At 40.9% G+C, this 27749-nt stretch overlaps 1 protein-coding gene across 2 annotated transcripts in view; it reads left to right on the forward strand.

Moving 5' to 3' along the window:
- The first annotated feature begins 402 nt into the window (after window positions 1-402).
- Window positions 403-27749, forward strand: part of BAIAP2L1 (BAR/IMD domain containing adaptor protein 2 like 1) — a 61500-nt gene continuing 34153 nt past the window's right edge. The window contains exons 1-3 of one of the 2 annotated variants that reach the window (XM_079953861.1): window positions 403-850; window positions 17689-17764; window positions 22899-22985. In XM_079953861.1, coding sequence (XP_079809987.1) covers window positions 800-850; window positions 17689-17764; window positions 22899-22985 — 214 coding nt within the window. In that variant the 5' untranslated portion in view covers window positions 403-799. The remainder of the gene's footprint in view (window positions 851-17688; window positions 17765-22898; window positions 22986-27749) is intronic. The other variant, XM_079953862.1, reaches the window with a different exon arrangement.

A 27749-nucleotide genomic window follows, 5' to 3' on the forward strand; every position in this document is an offset into this window, starting at 1 on the left:
AGAGTAAGCGCAACGGAACGCAATGGGGTTTACTTCTAAGTAGACCTTACTAAGCCCTCCTTTATCTCTCTTCTTTCTTTCTTTTTCTTTTCTTTTCTTTTTCTTTTTCGGCTGTGCGCGTGTTGCGGCATAATAAAAGGCCGCCCTTCTCCCTCTTCACTTCAAAACTTTCTCACTTTCTTAATATTGGTAATAACGAAGATATTTCTTGGTGAGGGGAAGGAGGCGGAGGCGGCCTGAAGCAGCTTATAGGCCTCCTACTCCCCCCGCAGCTCAGGTAAAGAGGCGGCCGGGCAACCTCGGCGACCTTCCTCCGCCTTGCCGCTCGGCCGGGCCCGCCTTGCGGCTGCCGCGTCAGGCCGAGAAGGCCCCACCTCGCCCGACTCCGCCTCGCCGCCGCCGCCGCCGCCGCCGGGGCCGCCTCCCGAAAGGGCTGAGCCGCTGAGCTGGCCGGTTCCACGAGTTTGACAGTTTGAGGAGGAGGAGGAGAAGGAGGAGGACGAGGGCGCCACGGCAGCCAGCGCCGCCGTCCCCGCCGGTTCACCTCAGCTGCGTGGAAGGAGAAGGCGGCTCAGAGGAGAGTTTTGTTTCTTTCTATCTCCGAGGGAGTTCTTGTCCTTTCCCGGCTGGAAAAAAAAGGCGCCTCAGGGGAAGGGAAAAAGCGCGCCGGTCGCCGCCGTCGTCGTCGTCCTGAGGGAAAGTTGTCTCGGCCGCCTCAGCCGCAGTTGCGCCTTCTTGCCTCTCCTCCCTTCCCGCTCCGAGCAGCAGCAGCAGCACCACCTCCTCCTCCACCACCACCATGTCTCGGGACCCAGAAGAGGTGAATAAGTTGACGGAAAGCACCTATAAAGTAAGTTGAGGCGAGGGAAACTCGAGCGGCTTCTTTCTCCGCGCTGGGAGCGGGAGGGCGGCAGACCCAGACACATGGGAAGAAGGGGGGGGGGAGGGAAATACTCATTATCATGAGGGGAAATAAATACTCGCGATCATGAATCGAACTTCTTCGTCCTATTTACTTATGGCATGTTTCTGTCCCATCCAAGGAGCTCAAGGTGGGGCGCCATGGTTCCCCTCCTCCCCGTGTTATCCCCACAACAACCCTGCGAGGTAGGTAAGGCTGACAGGCTGTGACTGCCACCCTCCCCCAGGACGCCCCTGTGAGCTGAGGGGATTTGAACCCAGGTCTCCCAGGTCTTGGTCTGGCACCCTTAACCACGAATGCCACCCTGTCTCTTCTTGGATTATTATTTCCTTCAGTGTTCCTCCTCACAAGAACCCTGCCAGGTAGACCAAGCCTGACAACGTGTGTGTGTGTGTGTGTGTGTGACTGGCCCAGGGTTACTCAGGGAGACAGATTTGGTCCTGTGCAAACTTAACCTGGGAGTAAAGCCCAGCGAACACGGTGGAGCCATCTTCTGAGTGTCATTGCACAGCCATGCGCTGTTGTAATGGGGCGGCTGTGGGGGGGGTTTGATGTTTCAGGGTGGGAGCGGATGTGAGGTTTGCCTTGGCTGCTACGCAGGTGAGGAGTTAAGGTTTGCCTTGGCAGCTACGCAGGTGAGGTTTGCCACTCCTTTATGAGTGTGCCACACCTGCCCTATTGCCTATAAACACACAAGAGAGCACACAGAGCCTTTCACGATGCCTTTCTGGTTCTCCAAGGTCAGGTACATACTCCTGAGTGCTTAATAGAGGGAGGGGGTGCTCCCTAGCAACACACTTGAAGGCCTAGAATGCATGTAATTTCCATACCCATCTGAGTTTTTCCATGTGTACAAATGCAGGTACAAGGTGGACGTTTGGTGTCTTATTCTGACTGGCAGCAGGTCTTTAAGGGTTTGTCAGGCATCTCCCCATCCTTGCTGGGAGATGCCAGGGATTGAACCAGGAGCAAAGCAGATGCAATGTCACTGAGCTAAGGCCCTCCTTCCCCATGCTTTTTCCTAAGACCTATCAGATTCATTTAAATGGAGATTCCACTGATTGGACCAGGGACCATTCCCTTGCAAAACACTACAACCTGAAAAAAGAGACAAGGCGTGTGCTTTTGTAAACCAATAAAATCTTTAATAAATAATAATAATAATAATAGTAATATAAACACTACAGTTCCACTCCCAAAGGCATAGCCCTTCTTTTTCCATGATAGCAGCTTGCTTAAGAATTGAAACCACCCATTCAGAGTGAAGAGCAAGCCTTATATGAACTATTCCTTTCTGTCTAGTCTGACTGACCTTGGCTGTCTGAGGTCTCAGACAGTGACTCTAGCCCTAGGATCTTTTCAGGTAGTTACACCAAGGATTGAACTTCAGCCCCTCCTGTGCTATGCAAGTTGATTCCTTTCAAATACATTGCTTAACATGTTTTCATGTAGAAAGGGCTGGCAATGGATGGCAGGTGTGCTTATATGAAACAGGGCTTGTGTGGGCTGTGGAAGTGCTTTCCCTGTGGCTACTGAATCAAATGCCTGTTATGATCTTGAAACCCTGTAACAAGTTTGTAAAAAGATGGATTTGATGTATGTTTGTAGATAGGGGTGGGGTTTTTCTAATCCATGGTAGTGATTATATGTAGACCTTCTAGAGCGGAAATTATTGCAGATTCAGGCTGAGTAGAAAGGCATATACTCAAGATCACATAATGCAAGTTAGGTACTCATTAATGTAATCCAGGAGTAGCCCTAGCTATTGTTGGACAGCACAGCAGCTCCCATCAACCCTAGCTAGTAGCATAGCCATTTGTTACTGATGATAATAGTTGTAGTCCAACAACATCTGGCACCATATTGGCTAGCCCTTGTGTATAGTAAGGATCAAATGCTTGGTGTTAATGCTGCCTTTGGGGTGAAGGTGGCTTCCAATCCATTTTTTGATTGCTGGGTGCCCAATAAGGTTTGGCGGTTTTACTAGATTGTTTAAAGAGGGATACAAAGAATTTCCCTTGTGGGTTTCAAAGCATCCATATTCCCAATCTGTTCAGAATAGGAAACAAAGTTGAGGTACTTTCTGGAGTAATGTATCTGAGAGGGCAAAGATATTGAGGCTAATGTGTCCTCACTGACAAGTTCACCTCAATATAGCAGAGGTAAAGGGGGGAATTCCCACAGATGTTCCTGTTAGATGTATGAGTATGGGCCTGCAGCTCTTAAAGTGCGGTTGACCATATGTACCATATGTAACTTTCCACATTAGAGTACCTTCCAATAAAATGGGTGCTATTCTGTCAGGTACCTGTTTGGTGTAAAGCATTGCGGATGCTTACAATTCAAGGATGCTTACAATTCAAGCTGGGCTTTTTGTTTTTTTTCCCAGAGAGGATTCCAGGGTCGATAATGGTAACAGTGCTTGGGCCAATCTCAGTAGGATCCTAGTACAAGGTTGTGTGGATATTGTACTTTCAAGTTCAAACTGCAGTGTTGTAGGTAGATGCTCGATGTAATTCTGTGGAGGACCCTGGCTCGGGTATATTTGTTTGGGAATCCAAGCTGTCCAGCAGACTGAATAACCCGTAAATGAGGAAAACATGAATGCAGGTACAGTGGTATCAGTTTAAGAACAATTTGGTTTACAAACTCTTCAAAACCGGAAATAGTGTCTTGGTTTGAGAACTTTACCTTGGTCTAAGAACGGAATCCAAATGGTGGAAGGGCACCAGCGGTGGGAGGCCTCATTAGGGAAAGTGCGCCTTGGTTTAAGAATGGTTTTGGTTTAAGAATGGACTTCTGGAACGGATTAAGTTTGTAAACTGAGGTACCACTGTATATTAGAGTGATAACCCTGCCATTTAGTATGGACCCCTTTGTGGACTTGGAAGGTTAATCCAGTTTTTAAATGAAAGGTGCTGAGGCTTCACAAGCAGAACTGCCTCTTGAATTAATAATAATAATAATAATAATTCCAATATTGTGTGAAACAGACATCCTGATTGGATAGTATATGCAGGATAATAAATACAGCCTTTTCTATTGATGTTGTATCCAACTTTTCAGAACATTTCTTTTCTTTTCTCAGAAATACATTAGGTAGGGATCACCCACCTTTGCATTCACTCAATATAAAGAACATTGAAACAGCCCTGAAAAATGCTGTTTGAAAGCTCTTGAAATGATGCATAGCATGAGTAATCTATTTATTATACAAATTTTCTGTATGATTTTAAAGTGTCTGATCAATTTGGAAAGTTAGTTGCATGCATTAGTTGTATACCTCATACGTTTGTAAAATACTTTAACCACCCAATGATTTCTAATTCTGTCTTGGTTTAGAAAAAATCCAAAATATTTTGGTATGTGCTATTTTAAACCTATAGTTGGGGTTTTTGCATACCTGCCATTGTAAAGTCATTTCTTTTTCCATGGTAAAAGCTTTTAATAATGCTGAGGTATGTCTGAATTGTTAACCTACTATGGAATGCATGCTTATGTGAGCCTATGGCCACATCAAAAAATTGTAGGGTAATCCACAAGTAGGTAATGTTGACTTACTAAAAAGAAATCTTTTAATTTTATTACAGCAGATGCAATTGTTTTATATAACCAGATTTCATGCACCTTGTTCCAACACTGGATTATTTCATCGCTGGTTTTAATAAACTTCAGCATTCTTTTAAAGTCTATGCTGCACCTTCTAGCTTGTTCCCAAAATAAACTTGAATGACTGATTCTTGCTAAATATTATTTTTAAGGTTTTGAGTTATAGCATACATTTCAGTGTGAATCTTGTGGCTACTCTAGTCCCAGCAACTTCCTCTCCTTGTGTCTTGTGCACTCCAGTTATTCCTTCTTACTGTTCTAATTAAAACCTTATCACCTCCCAACTCACAGTCAGAAACCTCCTGACTCCTCCATCCATTCATCCATCCATCCATCCATCCTGCCTGTGTCACCTCACTGAGTGGATGGGCTGGCTCTGTATATAAGATTTTTTTAATACGTGCCTAAACATCAGCTACCATACCTACCGGTAATCCTTTTTGCAAAGTTTTCATATCTTGCATCTGCCATTTGAGAAGAAGATTCTTTAACATCCACCCACACTTAATGTACAGTAGTATTTGCAGAAAATAACTTCTAGGAAGGATATAATCTCAGACTAACCAACCACAGGAAAGATGTGTCCTGGTTGCTAGGGGAAAGTGAAAAGAAAACTATAGAGATTACAGTGACTACTGGAAAATAAGACAGAAGCAAGAAAAGTACACTTTCCAGGGATTTCTTTTGCCTGGTGTCCAAGCAACTCACTTTATCAAGCACAGCTCTGATTTCATTCATTGACTAAAACACTGATAGGTAGGAGCAGCTAGACCTATTCATTTAACAGAAATTGCTTAGGAGGGGACCCACACATTTTGCTTCATACATTCCTTTCTAGGAGGGCCTTCCATGGTTCCTACAGGCATCAGACTGGCAACCCCCATTTGGGCTGTCTCTTAGTGTAGATCCAGGTTAACAAACCTGACCATGAGCTAGAGAATGCTGTTGCAAGACTTCACTTGTGCATTTGGTTATCCACTGTCAGGCTATATGCTAGGACTAAATAAGCCATTGGTCTGATCCATCAAATGGTCCTTATGTAAATTTAGCCTAAGCTATTAAGCAACCCCCAAGTTGTTTAATAAGACTCACATTTCTTGAGTACACATAAGAATCCTAGATATTGCAGTAGTCAGAAACTGTGTTGTTTCTGAGGCAAGCACATCTTGGACTATGCATTTTACTTAACTAATCCAGGCTTCAGACCTCCTGTGATATATTTACATAAGATTACAACTTGCCTTGGACAATATGCTAAAATTCTGAGAAGATAAATAGCTTGAGATGGATTTTGAGGCTCATAGAACACCACAAATATCTGACACAGACTGTATTTTGCCCAAAATATCTGAGAGGCAATATATCCAATGTATTAAGCCCTTTGCAAATGTGCAGAGAAGTAAAACTTATCATCAAGGCCATCTATTTGTGCTGAAGTCAAAATTCCACGCCCAGACCATCCCCCCCCCCCATATCTTTCACTATAGGTTATGCAAATTCCAGTTTTTCCACAAAGTTAGATCCGAATGCAAATACGAGCTGAGTGGAAAGATGAGATGCAGTAACCCAGGCCTTTCTAGTTGTTATGATAATAGGACTGTACAAATCTAGAAAAGTCAAGTAGCATGAAACTAAAGCTGCCCACTGAAAGGATGGGGAAATTGCTGTAGTTCCCAGTCTATCTACTGAGGAGAATAAGAACAGCGCAACAGCCCACTCTGTACGTTGTATGCATTCATTGGCCACATGTCAGTGAGGTTTTCAAACTGGGATAAAATATCCCGGGATAAAAGAGTGGAATAATAAATGCCTTCTGTAATATTAAATAAAAATGTAGCTGTTCAGTTTCTTTGCACATAGAGCTTCCCATCATATATCCATGGATCTTTTAGTCTTGTGATGGGGGCAGGGCACCCAAAACTCCTACAGAAAAAGCTCCTACCGAAAAGAAGTTTTAGAGGACAGAATTATTTGGCACAGTGTTGATTTCATGGCAATAAAGCATGCAAGATGATGCCGTCTATTGGACCAACTTCTGTTGATTCAGTGTTTGTTACATTAGCTACTATGCACATCTACTTCTCTAGCATCAGCTTAAAACCAGCTCTCTAAAAACTAAATATAGTGTGGCTAAATGGGAAGGCAAAGAGTTGTAAGGGGCAACTAAGAAGTTAAAGTTAACAGTGGGTTAATAGAGCAATTGATTTGGCAAAAATGTATATGCTATGTGACATGTAAAGTAAATTATGTATCTCAAATACATATACATGTAGTCTACCTACTGTGTATGCCATTATCAAACATTTGAAGCAGTTTTCCAAGGAGGAAATGTTCTTTTTCCAAAAAAAAAAAAAAAAAAAAAGGTTCATAAGGGAGGACATGACAGAACATTATAATATAGGTTTCCCCCCTCAAATTACTATTACCCAACTATTTCTTGAAATGCCTGTTTTGGTATCGTCATACCAAGAGGCCATTTTGGTATCGACATTTCCAGTGGAATTGGCATTTAATATTCTCATTACTAGAAAGACATAGCCCTTGTCTCCACTTTAGCTCCCAGGTTGTATAAGGAAATTAGCATACTGGTGAAACTTGCCAAGGTTCATGAGCCTTGTCAACAGCACCTGCTAGAACTGATGCCTTTCCTGTGCCCGCAGTGCCAGCCTTACACTTGCAGGCAGGCATCCCTAGAGACTGTGCTGTAATGGGCACTGTGTTTCTGGTGCTGTGTATGCTGGCAGTGCTGCCAGTGGGGTGATGGCAGTGTGCACTGAGGGGCAGTTGGGGTTAAGAGGGGCCCACTAAGGGCAATCTGCGCTCCAGTCCTGGAGCTGGACCTGATAATAAGTCATGGACAAACAGCATTGAATGATTTTCTGCAGAAGACTTACTATCTTACCTTGGACAAGTTATTTTCCATTAGCATGGGGGGTGCCGGATGGAAACAGCTGTTGTGGGTGAGGCATAGGTCAGAGCAAAGATGGAGCTATACACTCTTGCATTTGTTCGGGGCGCTAATCATGTGGCTTGCAAAATCAATAAATAAGCCCCTTAAATCCCAGGTATAAAATGGATTTGGAATAACTCTAAAAGAAAATAAGCTATGTTTGTTCTAGACCTCATGATTCCTTTTTCACATACAGTACACGGCCTGTTTGGCTAACATGGTATCCATTTATTGGATTCCCATCAAAACATATTTATACAAATTGCATAACATCCTTAAATATACTTTACACAAAGCTCAGAACACCCGATGGAAGAGTTTAAATCCTACCAGCAGAGTTTCTTGAGGTGTCATGGGCACGTTTTAAAAATATTATGAAATGAACACCCCAGGTATTTTCAAGTGATTCCATTATTATAAGAATAAGACACAAATTTATGCAGGAAAGAAAACAACTTGAAAATCATATTTAAAGCTAGTTTTCAAAGCTAGCTTTATAAGTCAGTTATTAACATAATTTTGTACATGGGCTTATATTAATGTACCAGGTAAACCACATACAGTACAGTTAACATACATGGTATTACAGCTTGCATGTGTTGTAGAATGTATATTTTTTCCCATGGATGATGTACCACATACAACTAGTTTCTCTTCTGGAACAGTTATGGGCCATTGTCATTCCACACCCCCATTTAGGGCTATAGTAATTAAAGTGATCCATGAATGCTTCTTTCTGGTAATCATATGGTTAGCCATGTCAGCAAATAAGTGTTTAAATGGTGTACATTGAAGTACATCAGCATAAAGGAATGATAAAGCATAATTGTATGCAGCTTCTTCAGGCAGATACTCCACCACATATGTTTATGGTTTGACTGCTAGTTGGATATTACAATATTTAATGATATTACCAAGATGGAGATTTCATATGATTAAATACCTTTTATATAAAAAAATACCTAATGACATTGCTGTGAATTTCCTTGCAAACCAATGATTGGCAAGTTTGTTTAAGGTGTCATTGTTAGCTTGAGGATCTGACTATATCGGCAGGATATAAGCCTCAACTTTGTAAACTGCTGGGTCTTTATGCATTGTTGATCTGTGTCAATACATGCTGAGCTATTGTGTTCTTGGAAGGTGTGTCCTGCATAAGAGCAAAGCTGAACATGTATAGGAAATTAGAAAAGCTTTCATTTGATTGGAAAGTGAAAATGTTTTTGTAGTACTTATAGAGGACAGTGTATCTAGCATATAACTACACTTTGACATTCTTTTCACATGTGTGTATATAAAATCCACAGCAGGAGTGAAAGCACAAGGTCGGTTTCTATCAGCCTGGTTTTTGCACAGTACTTGCTACTTGTGCTTCTGATTAGGAGTACAAGGTGCTTGATAAGATAAATCTTTTCAAGTGGTTCTCTTGTGTCTGCCATGAGTCTTACTCTTAGTCTTAAAAAGACTAGTGGAGAATGTCCAGTGCTGCCCAGGAATTTTTAGAAACTAAAAAATACTGTGATTTTTAAAACGCATAATGTAATTTGTGAGTTTGGACCCATCACTCCCAAAATCAGGTGAAGTCACACCAAAGTTTCATTTTCGTCTGCCATCAAAATGGCACCCAGCAACCAAACAATGACCAAGTCTGCCATCCCCACCTCGAGAAGCCTCATGCTGAGTTTTGAGGCAATATCTTTAGAGGTGGCCAAACCTATGCCAAAAAATAGTGAAGTCATGCTAGCTTCACATTTCCAAATGTCAACCAAGACTGCCAGTCACACTTCAGGAAGCCTCCTACCAAGGTTGGTGACCATATCTCAAGCGGTGGCCAAACCTATGCCAAATAATAGGTGCAGTCATTTCAAAGTCATGTTTTGGTCTGTCTTCTTGGTTCAAAATGGCAGCTGACACCCAAATATTAAGATCTTCGCCTCAGGAAACCTTGTACCAAGTTTGGCTCTGTTGCTTTTCACAGTGCAGGGGGTTGGACTAGATGACCCTCATGGTTCCTTTTAACTCTACAATTCTATGATCTCAAGAGGCAGCCAAACCTATAGAGAACAGACTGAAAGATAGGCAAAGCACTTTCCAAAATATATAGTAGATGAGGGCCTATTTATTACATTTTTATTTCACTCTTCTAAAGAATGCAGCATCCATTGTCATTTCTTCACCCCAGTGTATCCTGACAACAGCCCTGTGAAATATATTTGGCTGAGAGGAGATAACTATCCCAAGCACCATTTAAGCATTATGCTTAAGTGGGGATTTGAATCTACATCTTCCCATAGCCCAACATTCTAATACTGTAATTACACTGCATCAAACTCCAGCTTTCAATCGTGGCTTGTAAGGCAGGCAAAAACTGTAGTTTGTTTGAGTCAAACAGTGCGGTGGTTTGCTACAAATTAGGGAGAGAGGCGCTCATAACGCATGAGGGGAGGACATAGGTGGAGCAGAATGCGCACAACCCCAGGACTATTCTCACAATGTCAAAAACCATGGCTTGGCCCAACATACAGTATGGCTTGAGCCATTAAATCTATATGACCATGTCTCTACTTATTTATGTGTCTAGTTTCTTAAAAACATCTACTGTATTTAGCTTCCTTATTGATTGTGTTGCTATTGTGTAAGATATCAGTTACCTTTTTAAACAGATCAGTGAGAGATCACAAATGTTTGTTTGCTGTTGTTTCAGTTCTTTCAATTTAAGGAAGGAAATCTGAAATGATGTGATTGTTTCAAAAAGGAATGTACTGAGTGTTTTTCTTTTGGTGCTGTCTGGGAGTATTTATTCTGCAGAAAGCTATAAAAAGCAGTTATTAATCTGAAATCTTGGCAATGCAACTTCCAACTGATGGAAAATATTCTAATAATATTCGTATTGGGCTGGTGCAGGCATAATGTTGACTTCCTGCTAACTGTGGTTAGCAAGTTGGGAGCAAGCCTGGGGAACGCTTGCTCACCAGCTCAATCCTCCCTCCCTCTTTGTGGTCTTTCTTTTGCCTGATGTAAATATTCCCAATTGCTGTTAACCAGTTTGTCAGCACCAGTGTTAACTGTGGTGTACACTTGCTAGGGTAAGCCTCAGCTACAGTTAATACAGACAAATTGCTTAACATGAAATTATATATGTGGGTGGGGGATCTGTTTCAGGAAGAAGGATTGCGGAAAAGCAGCATAATGTTATATAAGATAAATAATTCATTCTTATGATTATTTTGTATTGCTTTATGGTATCTTATGTTTTACTGTGTTTGGCTATATTGTTGTTAGGGGTGTTAAGGGAGGGGTAGTACTTCTGGTGAGGGACACTTCCTTCTCTTTCCATCCTGCACTCAACTCTCCCCTGTGTTAGCATGTGACAGTGGCCACAGCCCGGGAAATGGCTTCAACTGGCTGGTTAAATCAGGTGAGGTGTAGTCTATGGATCTCAAACTCTCAGTGAGTTAGGGACTTCCCCTGCATATGAAGACAAGCTCTGGTGGGTTGAGCAGATGAGACCAATAGTGGGTCCAAAGGTAATGAAGGAGGTTACTACATGTGCTGTAGAGGGAAGTGAGGGGTAGATGGGGCTCGTCAACCTGGGAAGGTAGCCCATCTAGGAGAAAGAAAATAATCTTAAACCTCTGCTGCTTTGTGGCTATGCTCATTTGTGAGAAAGGCTTTGGGAGTAAACACTGAGGGAAAATCCATATCCACTGCCTTGTTGGACATCTTCAGGAGAAGAAAAGACTTAGTAGTAAGCCCTACACAAATCTGGAGTCCCTGATGTGGTTGGATGGTATCTTGTACATCTCCTTCTGGCAACATCTGCAGCCAATCTGATGCCAAAGGTATTGTTCTGCTTTCCTTTGGACCTCATCAGTGAGGCCGAGAGGGGAGTCTTGTCATCTGGGCAGCCCAGGACCTCCAGACACACTGCCCAGGCTTGCACTAGTGAGGCCACTTCGGTGCAGCTAACACAGCAAAAACAGTGCGGGAGGCAGCAGTTACATGTTACCAGTCTCTGTGCATGCTGTAATTCTCCAGCAATTTGGCTTCACCCCAGAAGGTGCAGACAGATGCCAACAAACAAACAAAAAGTACACCACCTTGATATTTTATATGTGGGTGCTATATAAATAAAGGTAAAGGTAAAGGTACCCCTGCCCGTAGGGGCCAGTCTTGACAGACTCTGGGGTTGTGCGCCCATCTCACTTAAGAGGCCAGGGGCCAGCGCTGTCCGGAGACACTTCCGGGTCACGTGGCCAGCGTGACATCGCTGCTCTGGCCAGAGCCAGAGCCAGAGCCGCACACGGAAACGCCGTTTACCTTCCCGCTGGTAAGCGGTCCCTATTTATCTACTTGCACCCGGAGGTGCTTTCGAACTGCTAGGTTGGCTATATAAATAAATGATGGTAAATATCTGCATTGGATTGTTGTTCAAGCTTCATGGTGTGAGTCACATAAGAATTATTTTTAAAGAAAACAGTCTAAAAATAATATTTCTTACATGCCATGCATTCTAACACTGTAACAAACAGTGGCCTAATGAGTTCTTAGCACTATCTGGGATGAAGCACTGATCTGGTAATAAAAGAAATTGCACAAAGTGATTTGACACCTTTGATTCACCTTAGTCACAGAGATAAAACTTACCGTATATCTAAACATTCCTCCAGAAGAGGAGGATTGGATTATACTTCTGTTGCTTTTCAAACTGAGCACCATAGCATTTCGCCATCCTAACTTGTCTGCACTTGTTATAAATGACTGAGATGCTATTAAAGCACTGTAATCACGGAAAACCAATGCTGGCTAAAGAATCAACATGAAAGGAGGAAGGTCAGAAGTATGTGACCATTCAAAATCACTACATAGTGAAGATAAGTAAATATGGAACATTCTAGAGACAAATATTGTCTCTACTTATTTTGCCTTTCCCCACAGGAAATATTTAAATAACACAGCAGAACAAATTGCAGCAAATTAGATTAGTTGAAGATTGCCATGGGTGTATATCTGAAAGATGTTTGGGATCTGTTGCTGAAGAAGTGGATCAGGACAAGAAGCTTAGAACAGTAGTTGACAGCAGTACGGTAAATTTATTTAAATTATCAGAAAATCAATTGTTGTAGGTAAGAGTTCAGCATACTGATAATGAATAAAAAAAGGTATCAGAAGATATATCCCAGTCAAGGGTAATACAGCCAGTCTTCCAACCACATACATTCTAAAAACCCAGTGGGTCATAAGGGGGAAACTCTTTTCTAATGTGAGCTATGATAAACAATCAGTTGGAAAGCATGTGTGATGAGCTTTATGTATTGTATTTCTATCACGTGCATCTAGCCAACTAAAACAATTTAAAAGAGCTGCAACTCATTTCAATTTATGCAACAATATAACCTAAATTTATAGAAGTTGTCCAAGCAAAAGAAAACACAAAATTATTCAAGCAAAAGAAAAGCACATCTTCATAAGTAGAAAGTAGTGTAAAACAATTTCAAGCTATTTTCAGTGAAAAAGTTACTTTGTTTTTGGCAGTGTAAGCCTTCCTAGACAGGCACTGAAACCCAACAGGGAAGATCATTCACCACCTAGAACTGCTGCTGCTGCCACCACTGCATAGTAACTCAGATAAGATCAGTGTCATGATGCATCAGACTTGGCATAAATTGACTGATTATTATTCTGCTGGCCTCAGAACTGGATGCATTCAAAAGTAGGTATCTGCAAAAGATAAAACCTATTGAGGTGGGAAATTTTCATAGCATTCTATTCATCAATCCTACTTTAATGTTAGTCCCAGTCAAATTTAGTCCTCACCATCGCATAGTCAGGTCTCCCTGGTACAAATGAGGTTGGCTGTGTTGTATGGAATTAAATTACAGATTGTGGGTATTTTTATTAAAATTTCTACTGCAACATTTAATACATGGAGTCAGCCGAGTTTACTCAGAGTAGGCGCACTGAAATGAATGAACACGACTAAGTTAAGTCTATTAATTTCAACAGATGTACTTTGAGTAAAACTTAGTAGAATATCACACATGGATTTTAGCATGCAGAGTTCTTGGATGAATTCCTGTGCCATTTGTGTTAGTTGGTCAGTTGATGTTCCAGCCAATCATTTAAGAACATAAGAAGGACCTGCTAGATCAGTCCAAATGCTCATCTAGACAAATATCCTGTTCTCACAGTGGTCAGCCAGATGCCTGTGGGAAATCTGCCAACAGCACCCAAGCACAAGAGCTCTCTTCTCCTCCCATGGTTTCCGGCAACTGGTATTCCAAAGTATTAATGCCTACAACCATTGGAAGCTATCCAGGTTGGTGGTCATCACTGCCTCCTGTGGGAGTGAGATGCATTTGATCTCAGTTCACGTCTGTATAATGATCATTTAAATAGTTATTGCCCTGGTCTCTAGTAAGAAAGAGGCTCCCAGAGCACCTTACAAATATAAATAATAACAATATGCTATAACACAAACACTATTCCATCTCGTAGAGTTCTGTGGGAGGGACCATAAGAAAGGAATAAAAAAAAATTATTCCAGTTCAAATACCGTACATACAGTCATACCTCGGGTTGAAGTAACTTTGGGTTGAGCGTTTTCGGGTTGCGCTCCACTGCGACCCGGAAGTAACGGAACATGTTACTTCCGGGTTTCGCTGCTCACGTATGCACAGACGCTCAAAATGACATCATGTGCGGAAGCGGCAATCACGGCACGCGCAGGTGCGGGTTGCGTTCACTTCAGGATGCAAACAGGGCTCCGGAACGGATCCCGTTCGCATCCAGAGGTACCACTGTATTCATTATTTCCCAAATATTGCTCACCTTACATAAAGATCTGAGCCCATATGACAGTAAATATACAGTATGTACTGGTTCTGAGGTTCTTACTGTATTCTATGGAGAAGGTATATAGAAGAAAGCAGTTTTGAGTCATTTTGTTTTTAATGTGATGATCAAAGTCCTGATTCCTAATATAATACATCCAAATGTTTGTGTGACCATGAAGAAAAGTTGAAGGGAAAGATCAAGCGCACTGCAAGATAGCTGTGAGATACTGGAAAACTTCAGCTGTTCTTTCCCTCTGACAGACTTAAGGTTGTAAACTAGTATGTAGTGAGGGAGAGCTATGACAGGGCAAAGGCATTGTCTGGACATTACAGTATTATCTTGTATCAACAAGGCGTGTGTGGTATGAAGCAGTATTCCCAGAATAGTTAACTATTTCAAATGTAGACAAAAGGTCAATTTACCACATGCACTTACTGTAAATAGGTTATACCTATTGTGATGTGAACTGCTCAGGTAATCTAACTAAATACATTTATTTTATATCGTTCTATGTGTATTGTCATTGGGTATGTTTAAACATGCATACATAATTTTATTTGTATGCTGTTTTCCCATAGTTAAAACCATGCTCAAGGCGGCTTACTGCAGGAAAAAAAATACAGAATTATAAACAACAAAAGCAGTCATAAACAATAAATAAAATATCAAATAGTACATGACCAAATTGAAACAATTTCCACATAAATCATAATAAGATCTAAAATAAAGATACAGAAAAATAATATCAGTAACAACAACAGCTCTGTCCCACCACCCCAAGCAGCGGCGTAGCTAGCCACTTGGGCACCTGGAGTGGCACACATGCCGTGCACCCAGGGTGGGGTGAGCCTGCCATGGAGGCAGGCGGGGCAGCGATCCCCACCCAGGGGAGCGATGAGCTCAGCGATACCCGCCCAGGGGGATTTTGTCACCCCCCTCAGAGATGACACCCGGGGTAGACCTTACCCACCGCCACCCCTTTCTACGCCCCTGACGCCAAGGCCCCCTAAACAATACCCCAGCCCCAAAGTCTGTCCAGCAGCTTCAGCTGAAGTTGTCAGGGTCCTGTCCTCCCAGGCTAGATGGGAAAGGAGCAGGTCTTCCAGGACTCACAGCCTTGATGGTCTCATTTTTAATGTTTTTATCAATTGTTCAGATAACAGGAACAACCTATAGTATATTGCCATTGTCAGTGTTTCTCCTGCCCAATTAGTTTCACATTTTTGGCCTTTGACATAGGTAAAGAAAAGCTATGAACATGAACTTTTAATAACAGCTTTTTCCATAACTTTGGCAAGTTTAATATTTGAATTTAAAAGTTGGGTTCAAGTAAGTTGGGTCCAGTTAATGTTATTAATATTTCATTAGGGCCATAAAATCACACACACACACAAAATAGTATTTGAAATCTACTGTTGCCTTCATTCATTCTTTCTAAAGTGAGTGCTTTAGACTTTATCCCAGTGTTCCAGTCTGATACAATGGTTAGTTTTTCAGAACACAAATATTTCATATTTGGAATAAGTGAATTGTTTCGGTCAAAGAGTGAGTAGATAAAAAGAATACTTCAAAATTCTGGTCAGGATCCAAAGAACTGTGAAACTATTTCTGTAAGATGTACTTTTCTAAGAGCAGTCCTGCCCCCATGCTGCAAGGCAAGCTGCTTTTCAGTCTGAGGAAAGATATTGCATAGGGAGGTTGGCTGTTAGAGGGGGAAAGCCAAGTTACATTCTACCACTGCATACCCCTTGCATAAGATTGAGCTGGCTTTCAGATGCTGTTTTTTAAACCTTATTTTGGTGTTATTGAGGGTTTCAATTTCTCTGCGTAAGCTTTTGAGTTCAGGAAGAGAAATCTTTTCCGTGCATAGTGTATTAGGAAATTGTATGGTCAAAATAGGATAGATTTCCCTTATTAGGAACAGAATGCTTTTTGCACCAATGAAACATGTTCAGTGGTACCTCGGGTTACATACACTTCAGGTTACATACGCTTCAGGTTACAGACTCCGCTAACCCAGAAATATTACCTCGGGTTAAGAACTTTGCTTCAGGGTGAGAACAGAAATCGTGCAGTGGCGATGCAGCGGCAGCAGGAGGCCCCATTAGCTATAGTGGTGCTTCAGGTTAAGAACAGTTTCAGGTTAAGAACAGACCTCCAGAACCAATTAAGTTCTTAACCTAAGGTACCACTGTACTTATTATCTTATTAAAATAAAATAAATGACATTGGGTGACACTTAACAGCTGCAGTGTATTTTCACTACATAAGCCAAAATTCAGCACTGGAAATCAATTTGGCTTTTACTTAGGTGATCAAGGTTAAGGTCAACATCTCAGAGCTCCAGAGAGGGTGGGAAGTATGAAATACCTGGTGTTATATAGTTTTCATGAGAAAATTCATCATTAAGATCATGGTGCTATTGAGTTACAGTACACTGCACAGACCTGGCCAACATCCCCTTCCCTGGCAGCCCCCATCAGTACCTACCTGAGCCACAACACCCTACAACATGCTTGAGACAAGGTTTGTTGTTAGATCTTTGTTTCAGATAAGAAACAGCACTGGCTTCCTTTATTTTTCTTTATTTGCTCGTTGCAGGTCACTGGTCACTTCTGAAAAGTGTGGTTTGCAGAAACTGGCTTTGGTTTCATTTGCTGTTGCCTGGATGGTGGGGTTTTTGTGATCAAACATATAATGGTAGACCACAGTTTAATTCCGTTTGTGGTCAGTCCCATTTTCTGTCTTGCGACATTGGTTTCAAAAACCATAAAAACTTGAAATAGGTTTTTACTCTAGGTACTGGCACCAGAGTTCTAGCATCAAACTTGCAGAGGCCAGAAGAAATGAGGCACAAATATCAACACAAATAATCGGGAATGTGGGTATAAGATATATGTCCCCTATTTGGTTATGGGTGTTTGTTACTTCTGTCATTGTTTTTCTTGTAAGAAGATATTTGAGGAAATGATGGTTTCATTTTGGCTTATAAATATGTGAAGCCTTACAGAATCAATGAACATTGCACTGCTCTGATCTTAGGTCAAACCTTCTCTCAGACATACTAAAACACATGTTCAAGGTGTGAAGCAATCCTCCCGCCCCCGAAACTGAAGTCATTATTGTAAATTGCTTAGAAGTTTTATTGTAACCAAGCAGGATATACATTTTGTTAAATAAATAAAAATGTCAGGCCACTTCAAAGGCCTGTAGATGGAAAAGCAATGTATATTTTAAAATGATTTCCATGCAGTTGAGCTAGAAATGTGACTCAATTTAAGTGACATGCATTGCTAAAAAATGTTCTAGACACTTTAAACTACATTTTTATGCCAGTTTAATGATATCTCTGATTTTGTTGTTTCACCAGAATGTTATGGAACAGTTCAATCCAGGGCTGCGGAATTTAATAAACCTGGGGAAAAACTATGAAAAAGCTGTTAATGGTAAGCCTCCTGACTTTTAAATCAATGCACTAATTTAACATAATATCCGGTGTTTTAATTCTACAGTATTAAAGTCTAATGAATGTCTCGCAACAAAGTCCTCTCCAAAAGTTATTAGCCTTTACACAGATTACTTGCAAGAAAGCAAGATCAAGGCTATAATCCTGTGTAGTCTTAAAAGAGCTCAAACCCACTAATTTCAAAGGGGCTGAGCACACCATTTACTGTTTTTGGATTGTTGTAAATCAAAACTACTGCCTAGTTTATTCCAATTATTTATGTAAGAGAAAAACATTCTGATTTTGTTTTTCAGTCTGTTCTGACCCTTCATCTCATTTCCCTAAGTATCTGTCATGCCCCTGGGATTGGATCAGGCAGATGGAAGCCTGAAGGGGACTTGCACACATGACCAGAAGCACATCCACAAGATGAGCACATGGTCTAGTGGCCCTTCAGCCTCAGGATGCCATATTGCTATCCTCTGACTCAGAGGACCTTGTCACAGAAGCCCTGATACAATCAGCATTTTCCTCCACTTTGTCAGAGTAGAAGACTTGCTAGAATGGGCTGAGTGAAGGCATCTTTCAGGAAAGGTGGAACTTGCAATTGGGACAGAATGGTGCTCATGTAGGAGGCTCAGTCTAAGGCTGACTTTTACTGAAACAACTTCAGAGAACTGTTCTCTTATAGCATTTATTCTGAGCCACCCACAAGGCCTTGCCTCTGCTAAGATCAGCACTTTCATCATAACAGTATCTCAGGTCATAGCTTAAGTTGGAACAGTTCCCTGGCTGATGAATTTCTGACCCATGGGCCTGACAGAAAACCAGGCTGAAGTGAGCCTTTGACTGATGGTGACTGGGAATTGACATTATTTCACCCAAGGATTTCTCCTTCCCAGTTTTCCTCCCAAAGGATGTAATGGTGGTGATAGCACATTTAAAGTGAAGGTCAAGAACAATCAAAGAAAGGCAAGAACAATCAAAGAAAGAAATTCTAAATCTTCCACAATTTCCCATTTTGTTTTATTGTATGAAAAATATTATAACATTGATCCTAATAACCTTGCATTCCATAGGAGTTTAGGTCAGAAGGACCTTGTTTCTGTGACTCTTATTTAGAATGGCGATCTTGTACATGTTTTAAAGAGCTCTTAAAGATAATAATCTTCTGAGTACTTTTTGTGACTAAGTATTGCACAATATTTATCTGCATGTGAATTGTTTTTGTTTTAAATTGAGTCCGATTGAGCTTTGGGGGATTAAGCTTTGCAATCCTTGCAGGTACTTCTTCATCTGCACTACCTTTTTTTACCATAACCTTTGCCCTGACATATTAGCCTATAGTGGCACAATAGCATCCTGCCATGCTGATAAACAACTTTAGGATAATAATAATAATAAATAATAATTTTTTATTTATATCCAGCCCTCCCCAGCCGAAGCCGGGCTCAGGGCGGCTGTAGAAGCGAAATCAGGTTTGTAAGTAAACGCTCAATGACTCACCTGTGATAATAACTTTCTCTAGGTGACCAGGCCTGAAAGCTTTGCAAAACCTGGTTTTGTTTTATTTTAAAGAAATAATATAAGTATGTGCAGGCAGCTACTTAAATACTTGATGGGTTATTAAAGTATGTCCTTATTTACAAGCCTGGATAAACCCATTCTCAAGAGTGGTTTGCTGGTGCAGCAAGTGTTGGGCTGTATCAGTGCTGATTTTAGTGAAACTAAATATGAAATATTTTTGGAAAATGAAATTGTGCATTGGAGATTTTATCAGAAGGCCTTACACTCATACCACACAATTTATTACCACAAACGGCACTTCAGGTGCTAGAGTGATAACTTTGATTAAGCCATTCACTTCCCTTTGACTTGCCTCAGTACCATATTTCCACTTCATTTATGCAAATCAATTTGGCACCATCTCAAGGGGATGTTCCTCCTTAGAGATGATTTCCTTGTTTGGTATATCTGTGACTTTGGATCACATTTCTTTTCTCATGGTTACAATCCAGAGTGTTGAGAAGACTTGTCAGAAGTAATACATGTGGCTTTCTTCCAGTAAGCCTGTGGAACATATTTTTCTGCTAAAACTGCTTTTTGGAAACTAATAAATTAAAACATGATGGAAACAGAGGAGAGAACCCTGTTTGTCTGAAAAATGCCCATTTATATTCCATTGGTTTCAAATTGTTGTGTTTGTTTGCTCTTTAAAAATGACAAAACTATACTGAGAGACATCTTTAAAATCTTTTCAGTAAACATGGTATTGACCATTTTTGTGCTGTCCTTTAATGGGTTGTTTAGTATGAGATGTCCACTGTAAATTTAGCATAGTCATCAGTACTTTAACTGGTTTGTGTGTAACACTAAGTCCGCATAGCTCTAAGCCAAATAATGGCTTCATGTGCATGAGCAAACGTGAGTTCATGGAGTGAGGGAACATGGGTGACGCTATGGTCTAAACCTCAGGATTATATCTAACTAAACTCAGAATAGATCCAATGCATTGCATTCAGCTAAATTTTACTCAGAGATGACCCATTGAAATTAATGAAACTTAGATAGTCATGCCCATTCATTTCAATGGATTTACTTGTGAGTAGGACTAGCATTGGATACAACCCACTGTGTACAATTTTCTCAGTACACATTACAGCTGACTAAGTGAAACCACTGTTTGCTCTGCTACCCACCCACTGTTCATCATTTGAGATGAGTAATATTTTTCCATGTGCCACCTTTCCTTGTGCTTTCTTTCAGCATAAAGGAAAACCCAGCATTTCACCATGAGACCAGTGACAGCATACCTTGGATTTCCATGACATTACTACAATCTGAGGGCCGATATTTGGTCACATGAACCAGACACTAGCTTCTTGCTTACTTGTTCAGACTTTGAAGGTGTATCCCCTCAAAGCACTGCAAAATCTACATGCCCCCAAGCAAGCTAATTAGAAGGCATCTAAGACATGCAGTATGTTCCTAGAAATGGTGACTCAGAAGTAAGTTCCACTGTGATCAGAGGAACTTATAGGTATTCATACATACAGCCTTAAGCTTTTTAGAACATACTGAATTTTTTTCCATTTTGCCTGGGTCATAGGCTATTTTCTATACTGGTTTCCTTAAAGCAAAATTGAATTTAGATTTTCTGACTCGATAGTAGCGGCAAGCATTTGATCCTCTCACTGAGGCTGGTTTGCTGAAACTGTAAACAGAGTTCAAAGCTATTGTGTTGGTATAGGCTGGATCTCGTCTGGATTGTTTCAGTGCATATCAGTGACTTCATGATGACAAACATTGTTCAGAAACATATTACCATGGAATAAGAGACATGAAAATGACAGTGGTGGCTTTTCTTGACTTGGTACAAAGCTACTTATATTCTAAGGTTGCTGTTAATAAAACAAGGAGTGACATTACCAATGGCACTTAAGAACTGTAGTAATTACAGCTTTGTAGGCTTAATCTTGTTGCCTTTTATAATATTCTTCCTTCTAAAGCTTGCTACATCGCTTGTCTCTGATTTGTTCTTTTTCTCCTCCCCCAATGCCACTTTGCTTGAACTTATACTATGCAGCACCTTAAAGTGATTCCCTCTTAAAATTGTCTGAAATAACTTATCCAAGCTCATTAACAAAATATATATAATCATCTTAATGAACCAGTTAACATTTGTAACATTTCCTTCATTGCATTCCCTTCATTACAAAGATCACTGGTGTAGAACAAGCACCAGTTTATATAATAGTATTTGTTATGCAACCAGTACTTTCATGATTTAAAAGGAGAAACTCTCCTAGCTCAGAAACTTCCTGTTCTCATAGAACCAGGCAGGGAGAGGAAGGCAAGTTCACTTTTTTACTGCCATAACAATGTGGTCCACCAAATTAGTTCATCTTTCCTAAATGAAACAATAACATACAACAGGTATCATGGGCTTGATTATTCTCTGCTAATGATTTTCATGTTATTTATATATCTATAATTTGAATAACAAGGTCTGTTCTGCCGGATGGGTCACAGAATCAATATTCATGCTAGAGAGCACTCAGAAGGCGATTACACATGTTAAAGTAGCTTTATATATATGAAAATCTGGTTTCCCAGATCTTAAGGGCACTTGGAACAGATACAGTACATGTATCATGAGCATGAAGAGCAACTGCAAGATGTAGCAAGTTACTTTGCAATGAACAAAATAGGTAGTTGCCTCACGTTACCTTTTCAAGATAAGGGTGATCCAAGGCACATACATTTGAAGATGTATGAACTCTGTCTTTGGAAAAGTAATACATACTTGTGTTTTTTTATTGTTTTTATGTATTTAGCGGCTTCATATATGTTTTTGTAAATCACTTTGGGATGGGAGGTGATTCATAAGTGAAATTATTTATTTAGTTATTTTCTTACATTTATGTCCCACTTTCCTTCTGCCATTGAACTCTAGACAGTGTAGCCTCTGGCCGTGCTGCACCCTCCATTTGGTGTGGGCCATGCCTGTCAGGCCAATCGGGGGGAGTGGCAGGGGGGCTCTGCCCTGCCTGCCCCTGACATATTTAAGGTGGCACCCAGGTGCAGGCCGCCCTCTTTGCTCACCCCTTTTCACTTCTTACACATATCTGAAGATATTTACTACTCAAAGGCCTCCTCTGACTTCTGAAGCAGCTATGTGAGTTAATTGACAACAAGCTTCCTATTAGATAAAAAGTGAAAGACTCTTTAGCTTCATAATTGATTTATTTGTAATTATTATAGCATAGCTGCAACTTGAAACACAGATTCCCCATGCTTGGGGTAAGGGAAAGAGTTTTTAAGTTTTTTGCTTTGCGTGCATTTAATTTGTATGAGTGCAGCTGACCAGCCACCCAGAATATAAAGCTGTAATTGTGCAGGTTAAATGTGTGCAAGTTGTGAGTTGACTGCATACACTTTGTACCACTGTTACTAACACTCTTTCCCCTCCTTGGGGTGGCAGAGAATGAAACCGTAAGACACAGAATCATAGAATTATAGAGTTGGAAGGCATCCTGAGGGTCATCTGGTCCAACATATATAGCTGATCAATAAATCTGCTCATTTAGATTACAACTCATAATATATTTGCTTTACTCCTTTTGTCTCTTTAGGTATGATTCTTGCTGGCAGAGCCTACTATGATGGTGTTGCTAAGATAGGAGACATTGCAGTTGCATCACCTGTTTCTAAAGAATTGGGTAAGTATATTAGATTATTCAGATGCACACTCTTGATACATAGAACAAATGTGGGAGTTTATAAGTTTTTTTTGGGGGGGGCAAACCTAGGTTCTCAGTTGATTATTGAGCCTATGAGAATATTTGTGAATGCCTTTACATTCCATATATAGTTCTCCTTCTAGATTCTGTGAGGGCTGGATTGAATGGTGTTCCCTTCCCGCCACCCTGGGCCATCCAGCCCCATTAGGTGGAGGGGAATGGGAGCACACCTATCTGCCCTGGCTGCCTAGTGCATCTGCCCTGCCTAAGATTTCCACATTTTTTTCTTGGGAACCGGCCACACTGTTTTGGCATATGTGCATTGATTTTTGCACACATTTTTAAGTGTCCTGCTTAGATGTGCAGGGGTGTCTTCTAAGAGTTGGGGAAGACAAGTTGAGTTGAGTGGGTGAGAAGAGCAGTCGTCATCTCCATGTGATGGTCCAGATCTCGGAAATTGTCTAATCCCTCCCTCAGCTAAGTAATTCAAACAATGAATTCCCTAATGTACTTTAAGACTGAAATGTGTGCTTCTTGTCAGTTAGACCAAGTAGTGCTGCAGCATTGGGTACATCCTGTATTTTCTTTCTTGTGAAGTTTGAAATGAAGCATGCAACTTGTTGGCAGAAAAATTAGCAGAAAAACAACATTTGCTTTTCATCATGCCTTTCCTGCCGTCTTTTCTATTGATCGTACTTTGAATGGGATAATTCAAGATTGTGTTCTCCATATTCTTTCTTCTCCTGATCTACCAACTAATCTGTTCAAAATTCCTTGCACAGAATAAATTTGAGGAGGAGAGATTTGCCTAATGTAAAAGAGAAAAACAACAGCTCATGTAGAATACAGAGAGCTGTTGAAAAGGGGATTGTAGCTCTACAGTCTATGGATTTTTTCTAATTTACAAAAGAAAACAGGGCTTAGGGACTCCTCATATTCTCTTCCCATCCTTTGATTATCAAAGGTGAGTTCAAGAATATATTGATATCATCTTCAACTGGCTAGATTAAAGTTTGCTCCTGAATAATGCTGACTCCTTTGCAATTGCTTATCTTTTTTGGTTTCCTTCTGAAAGCCATCATTGTGTGATTTGACATTCTGAATTCAGTCAAAGGGAGTGGCAGAACAGCAAACAGTAAAAGGCAAATAATTCATAATGTAGTCACCTTATTTGCTTTACGAGTTAATTTAGCAAGACCTGGATAAATATGACTATAGAAAAAAACCCAGGTACTTGAATACACTTATGTGTCTGAGATGTATCAAGCCTTCTAAGTTACAAGAATAACAATGTAATGAATGACAACTATTTATTATCAATATACATGGGGTTTTGCATAACCACATAAGCAGGAAAAGGAACCTGCAGTCTAAATTTGACAACTGGCAAAGCAACAAAAGTAGATGAAGGGCTGACAAGGGAAGAAGGAGAATAACTAAAGTTATTTCTATTCTGTTCTTTCCACAAAGACTTTGTTTGTGGGCATAGAAATCTTGCTTCCATGGCATACCGTGGGACCAGAAGATTCAGACAAATGATTATGTGAGATGTGTAATGTCTAGCTAGCTACCTATATTTTTGTTGGTGATTGTACTTCTTTTGTAGGTAATAAGTACGAAAAAAATAAAGGTCTTCAGTATGAATACTGAACAGCTTTTAACTAAATCTCATGAGGCCCATCGCTGGGCATGTGTACTGTGAAACAAATGGCACTGTGTTCAGTGGGATATGCTCCTAAGTAAGTGTGCACAGGACTGTAACCTTACATTAAATTTGCACATGCCTTCAACGTGCTAAGGTCCTGCCACTTTAAAAATGCATACTGTCCCCAATACAGATGAATGTGAACAGAAGAAATTTCCGTATTTTTGAGTAACATAGTTGTGGGGGTGGGTGGGATAATGGTGTGGTATATCTGTCCATTTTGCGAAAAGGTTATTTTGCTTATGCACTTGTATTTTGGAAAAGGAGGGGAACTATGCATATGAAGTCCTGTAAACTATAGCATATTAAGCACGAGTCATTTACAATTTTAATGTGTCACTTGAAGAGCAGTGAATAATACTAGCATGGCTGAGTATTGTTCATGCCTTCTGCCCTTGCATGGCTGATAATTTATTTATTTCTATAAGCGGTTAGGGGAGCAAGGTGGAATGAGACCTTGGCAGGAGGGAAGGACTTTAATTCTTCGTCCCCTCTGTTCTCTACCTGAGTTGCAGGGTATTGGGGGAGACACACGCATCAGCAATGGAAGGAAAGCTCTCATTGATGTCAACGGGAATTTTTCTCCCATTAAAAATAGCAGATATGTGACTTTATTTAGAATAGGACCATCACAGAGCTAAAGAATTAAAGCCCACCCCCCTCACTCATACCATATTCCTGATCCAGTTTCCACTCCAACTATTTATAAAGGAAGAGGGTTGAATCGGCTACACAAGGGCTATATATATTTTTGCAGGCCACCCCAGTCTCCCAAGTGGTGCAATATTCCAAGGGTTTCAGGTGCTTACCCAGAGTTTGATTTCCTTGGAATGAGGAACAGTGGAGATGACTGGTGTCTTTAGGATATATTGTTTATTTGCACATATATACCACCTGAGACTGAAGGGATGCGGGTGGCGCTGTGGGTAAAAGCCTCAGCGCCTAGGGCTTGCCGATTGAAAGGTCGGCGGTTCGAATCCCCGCGGCAGGGTGCGCTCCCGCTGCTCGGTCCCAGCGCCTGCCAACCTAGCAGTTCAAAAGCACCCCCGGGTGCAAGTAGATAAATAGGGACCGCTTACCAGCGGGAAGGTAAACGGCGTTTCCGTGTGCGGCTCTGGCTCTGGCCAGAGCAGCGATGTCACGCTGGCCACGTGACCCGGAAGTGTCTCCGGACAGCGCTGGCCCCTGGCCTCTTAAGTGAGATGGGCGCACAACCCCAGAGTCTGTCAAGACTGGCCCGTACGGGCAGGGGTACCTTTACCTTTACCTTTACCACCTGAGACTACGATGGGGCCGGGGCTCACAGCATTAGCACTCAAGAAGATCTTGATTCTCTCACAGCCACAGCCTTGGGTTCAAACAAAAATCTAGCATGTCTCTCCCTCTCTGGCTTTTGCCTCTTCCTAGGCCAGCTCCCTCTCGCACCCAACTCTGGCTTTTTCCTTCTCACTACCAGCCAGGTGAGGGAGGAGGGTCCACATCATTGCCCTCTGCCATACAGAGCAGGTTCTTTTCTTATTCTTAGGGTTGTTACCAAGAAGCTGTTGGCTATTCCAACAACTGAATCCTCCATTAGAGTTTAACCCTTGCTGGCTTGAGGAATTAGAAGGGACTCAGGCATACAGCCTAACACCCCGCCCCCCCCCCAAAGCTCACAACACTATGAATTATGCTGCATCTAAGTTTGGCTCTCATCCACATCAGTCTCCACTACTTTCCTAAAAATGTGCAACTTATATTTTGGATGCTCATGTATGATTTTCTAACTGAGAACTTAAACTATCCCATAGGAGATCCTGTGCACCATTTTTATGTTAGTTGAAAATATGGTTTTGGACTACCTCCAGTTTCATCTCAAATAAAGTGCTTACTGTAGAAATACAAAAGGTCAGAGAACTCTGGACAAAGCACTGTAATATTTTTAGGCATGTGGAAGTAAGCCCTTGAAACACCAGTGATGCAGTAATCAAAATTCAGCACTTCCAAAGCAAGGAATAGATTCAATATTTAAAGTAGAGATGCTTGAAGAATTTGCCCTCTGCAAATTCCTCTAGAAAATGACCTGATCCAAACCTCTCAAATGACCATAGCTGTCCAACAGATTTTCCACTTTTCTGAGTGTTGTGCTGCAATTTAAAAGTGTAAAAATACATATTGTGATATATGTTTTGAGGTTGTTGTTTTTTAATCACTGCTTAATGTGGAAACAATGGAATTATGGGTAAAACATATGACAGCGACACAAACCAGAAATAGAAAGGTTCTTCCATCTCTATTTTAAAGCAGTCTTGAAAGGGATAGAGTGCTCTGTTCCTCTGCACACAGCATAGAAATTTGGTTCTCAGTCGTTTCTCTGCCAGCACCCATCATATAATTTCTTTTCTTTTCTTTTGCAGGCTACTAATTTTGGGGGCTGTATTAGCCTAATTTTTTTATCTCTAAACTAAGTCACTGCCAGATATGCTGCAATAAGGGAGACTTTTCTATGTAAATGACAGATGTGATAATTTCTCAGAAATGAATATTTGCACTTCCACCTACCAAAAATAAACTGTCCTAGTCAACCCAGTAGCAATCAACCCTGCTTTGCCCTAACAGTCTTGAGCCCCTCATTTTTGTTTTCCCCTCTCTTTTTTGTAAAGGTTAATTAAGGGAAGCAAAAAGGAGCAGCACGGGATTGGAAGACAAAATTGTGCAGCGCATAGTTTTCTATACTCTCCTACTTAGGCGGCAATCTTATACCCACTTCCTTGGTAGAAAGCCACATTAAATCCAAAAGGGTTTACTTCTGAGTTGATAAGGTTGTTCTGTTCATCTTGCAAGCTGCTATGGGTTCTGGTCTAATTAAAGGACCTATGTGGGAATATTTTTAAGATATTCCCTATATATGTAAAAAAGGAAAAGATGCAAAATGTATACAGTGCAACTAAGAAATGCAAGGCTTAATTGTAAGAATGAAGCAAAGTTTAGTTGTAAACCAACATAAGAGGTTTGATTTAAATCAATGATCGAGACCTGCCTTTTTTCTTGCTGAATTA

This window comes from Podarcis cretensis, assembly GCF_951804945.1.
Source record: "Podarcis cretensis genome assembly, chromosome: 14".
In the NCBI taxonomy this organism is placed as follows: domain Eukaryota; kingdom Metazoa; phylum Chordata; class Lepidosauria; order Squamata; family Lacertidae; genus Podarcis; species Podarcis cretensis.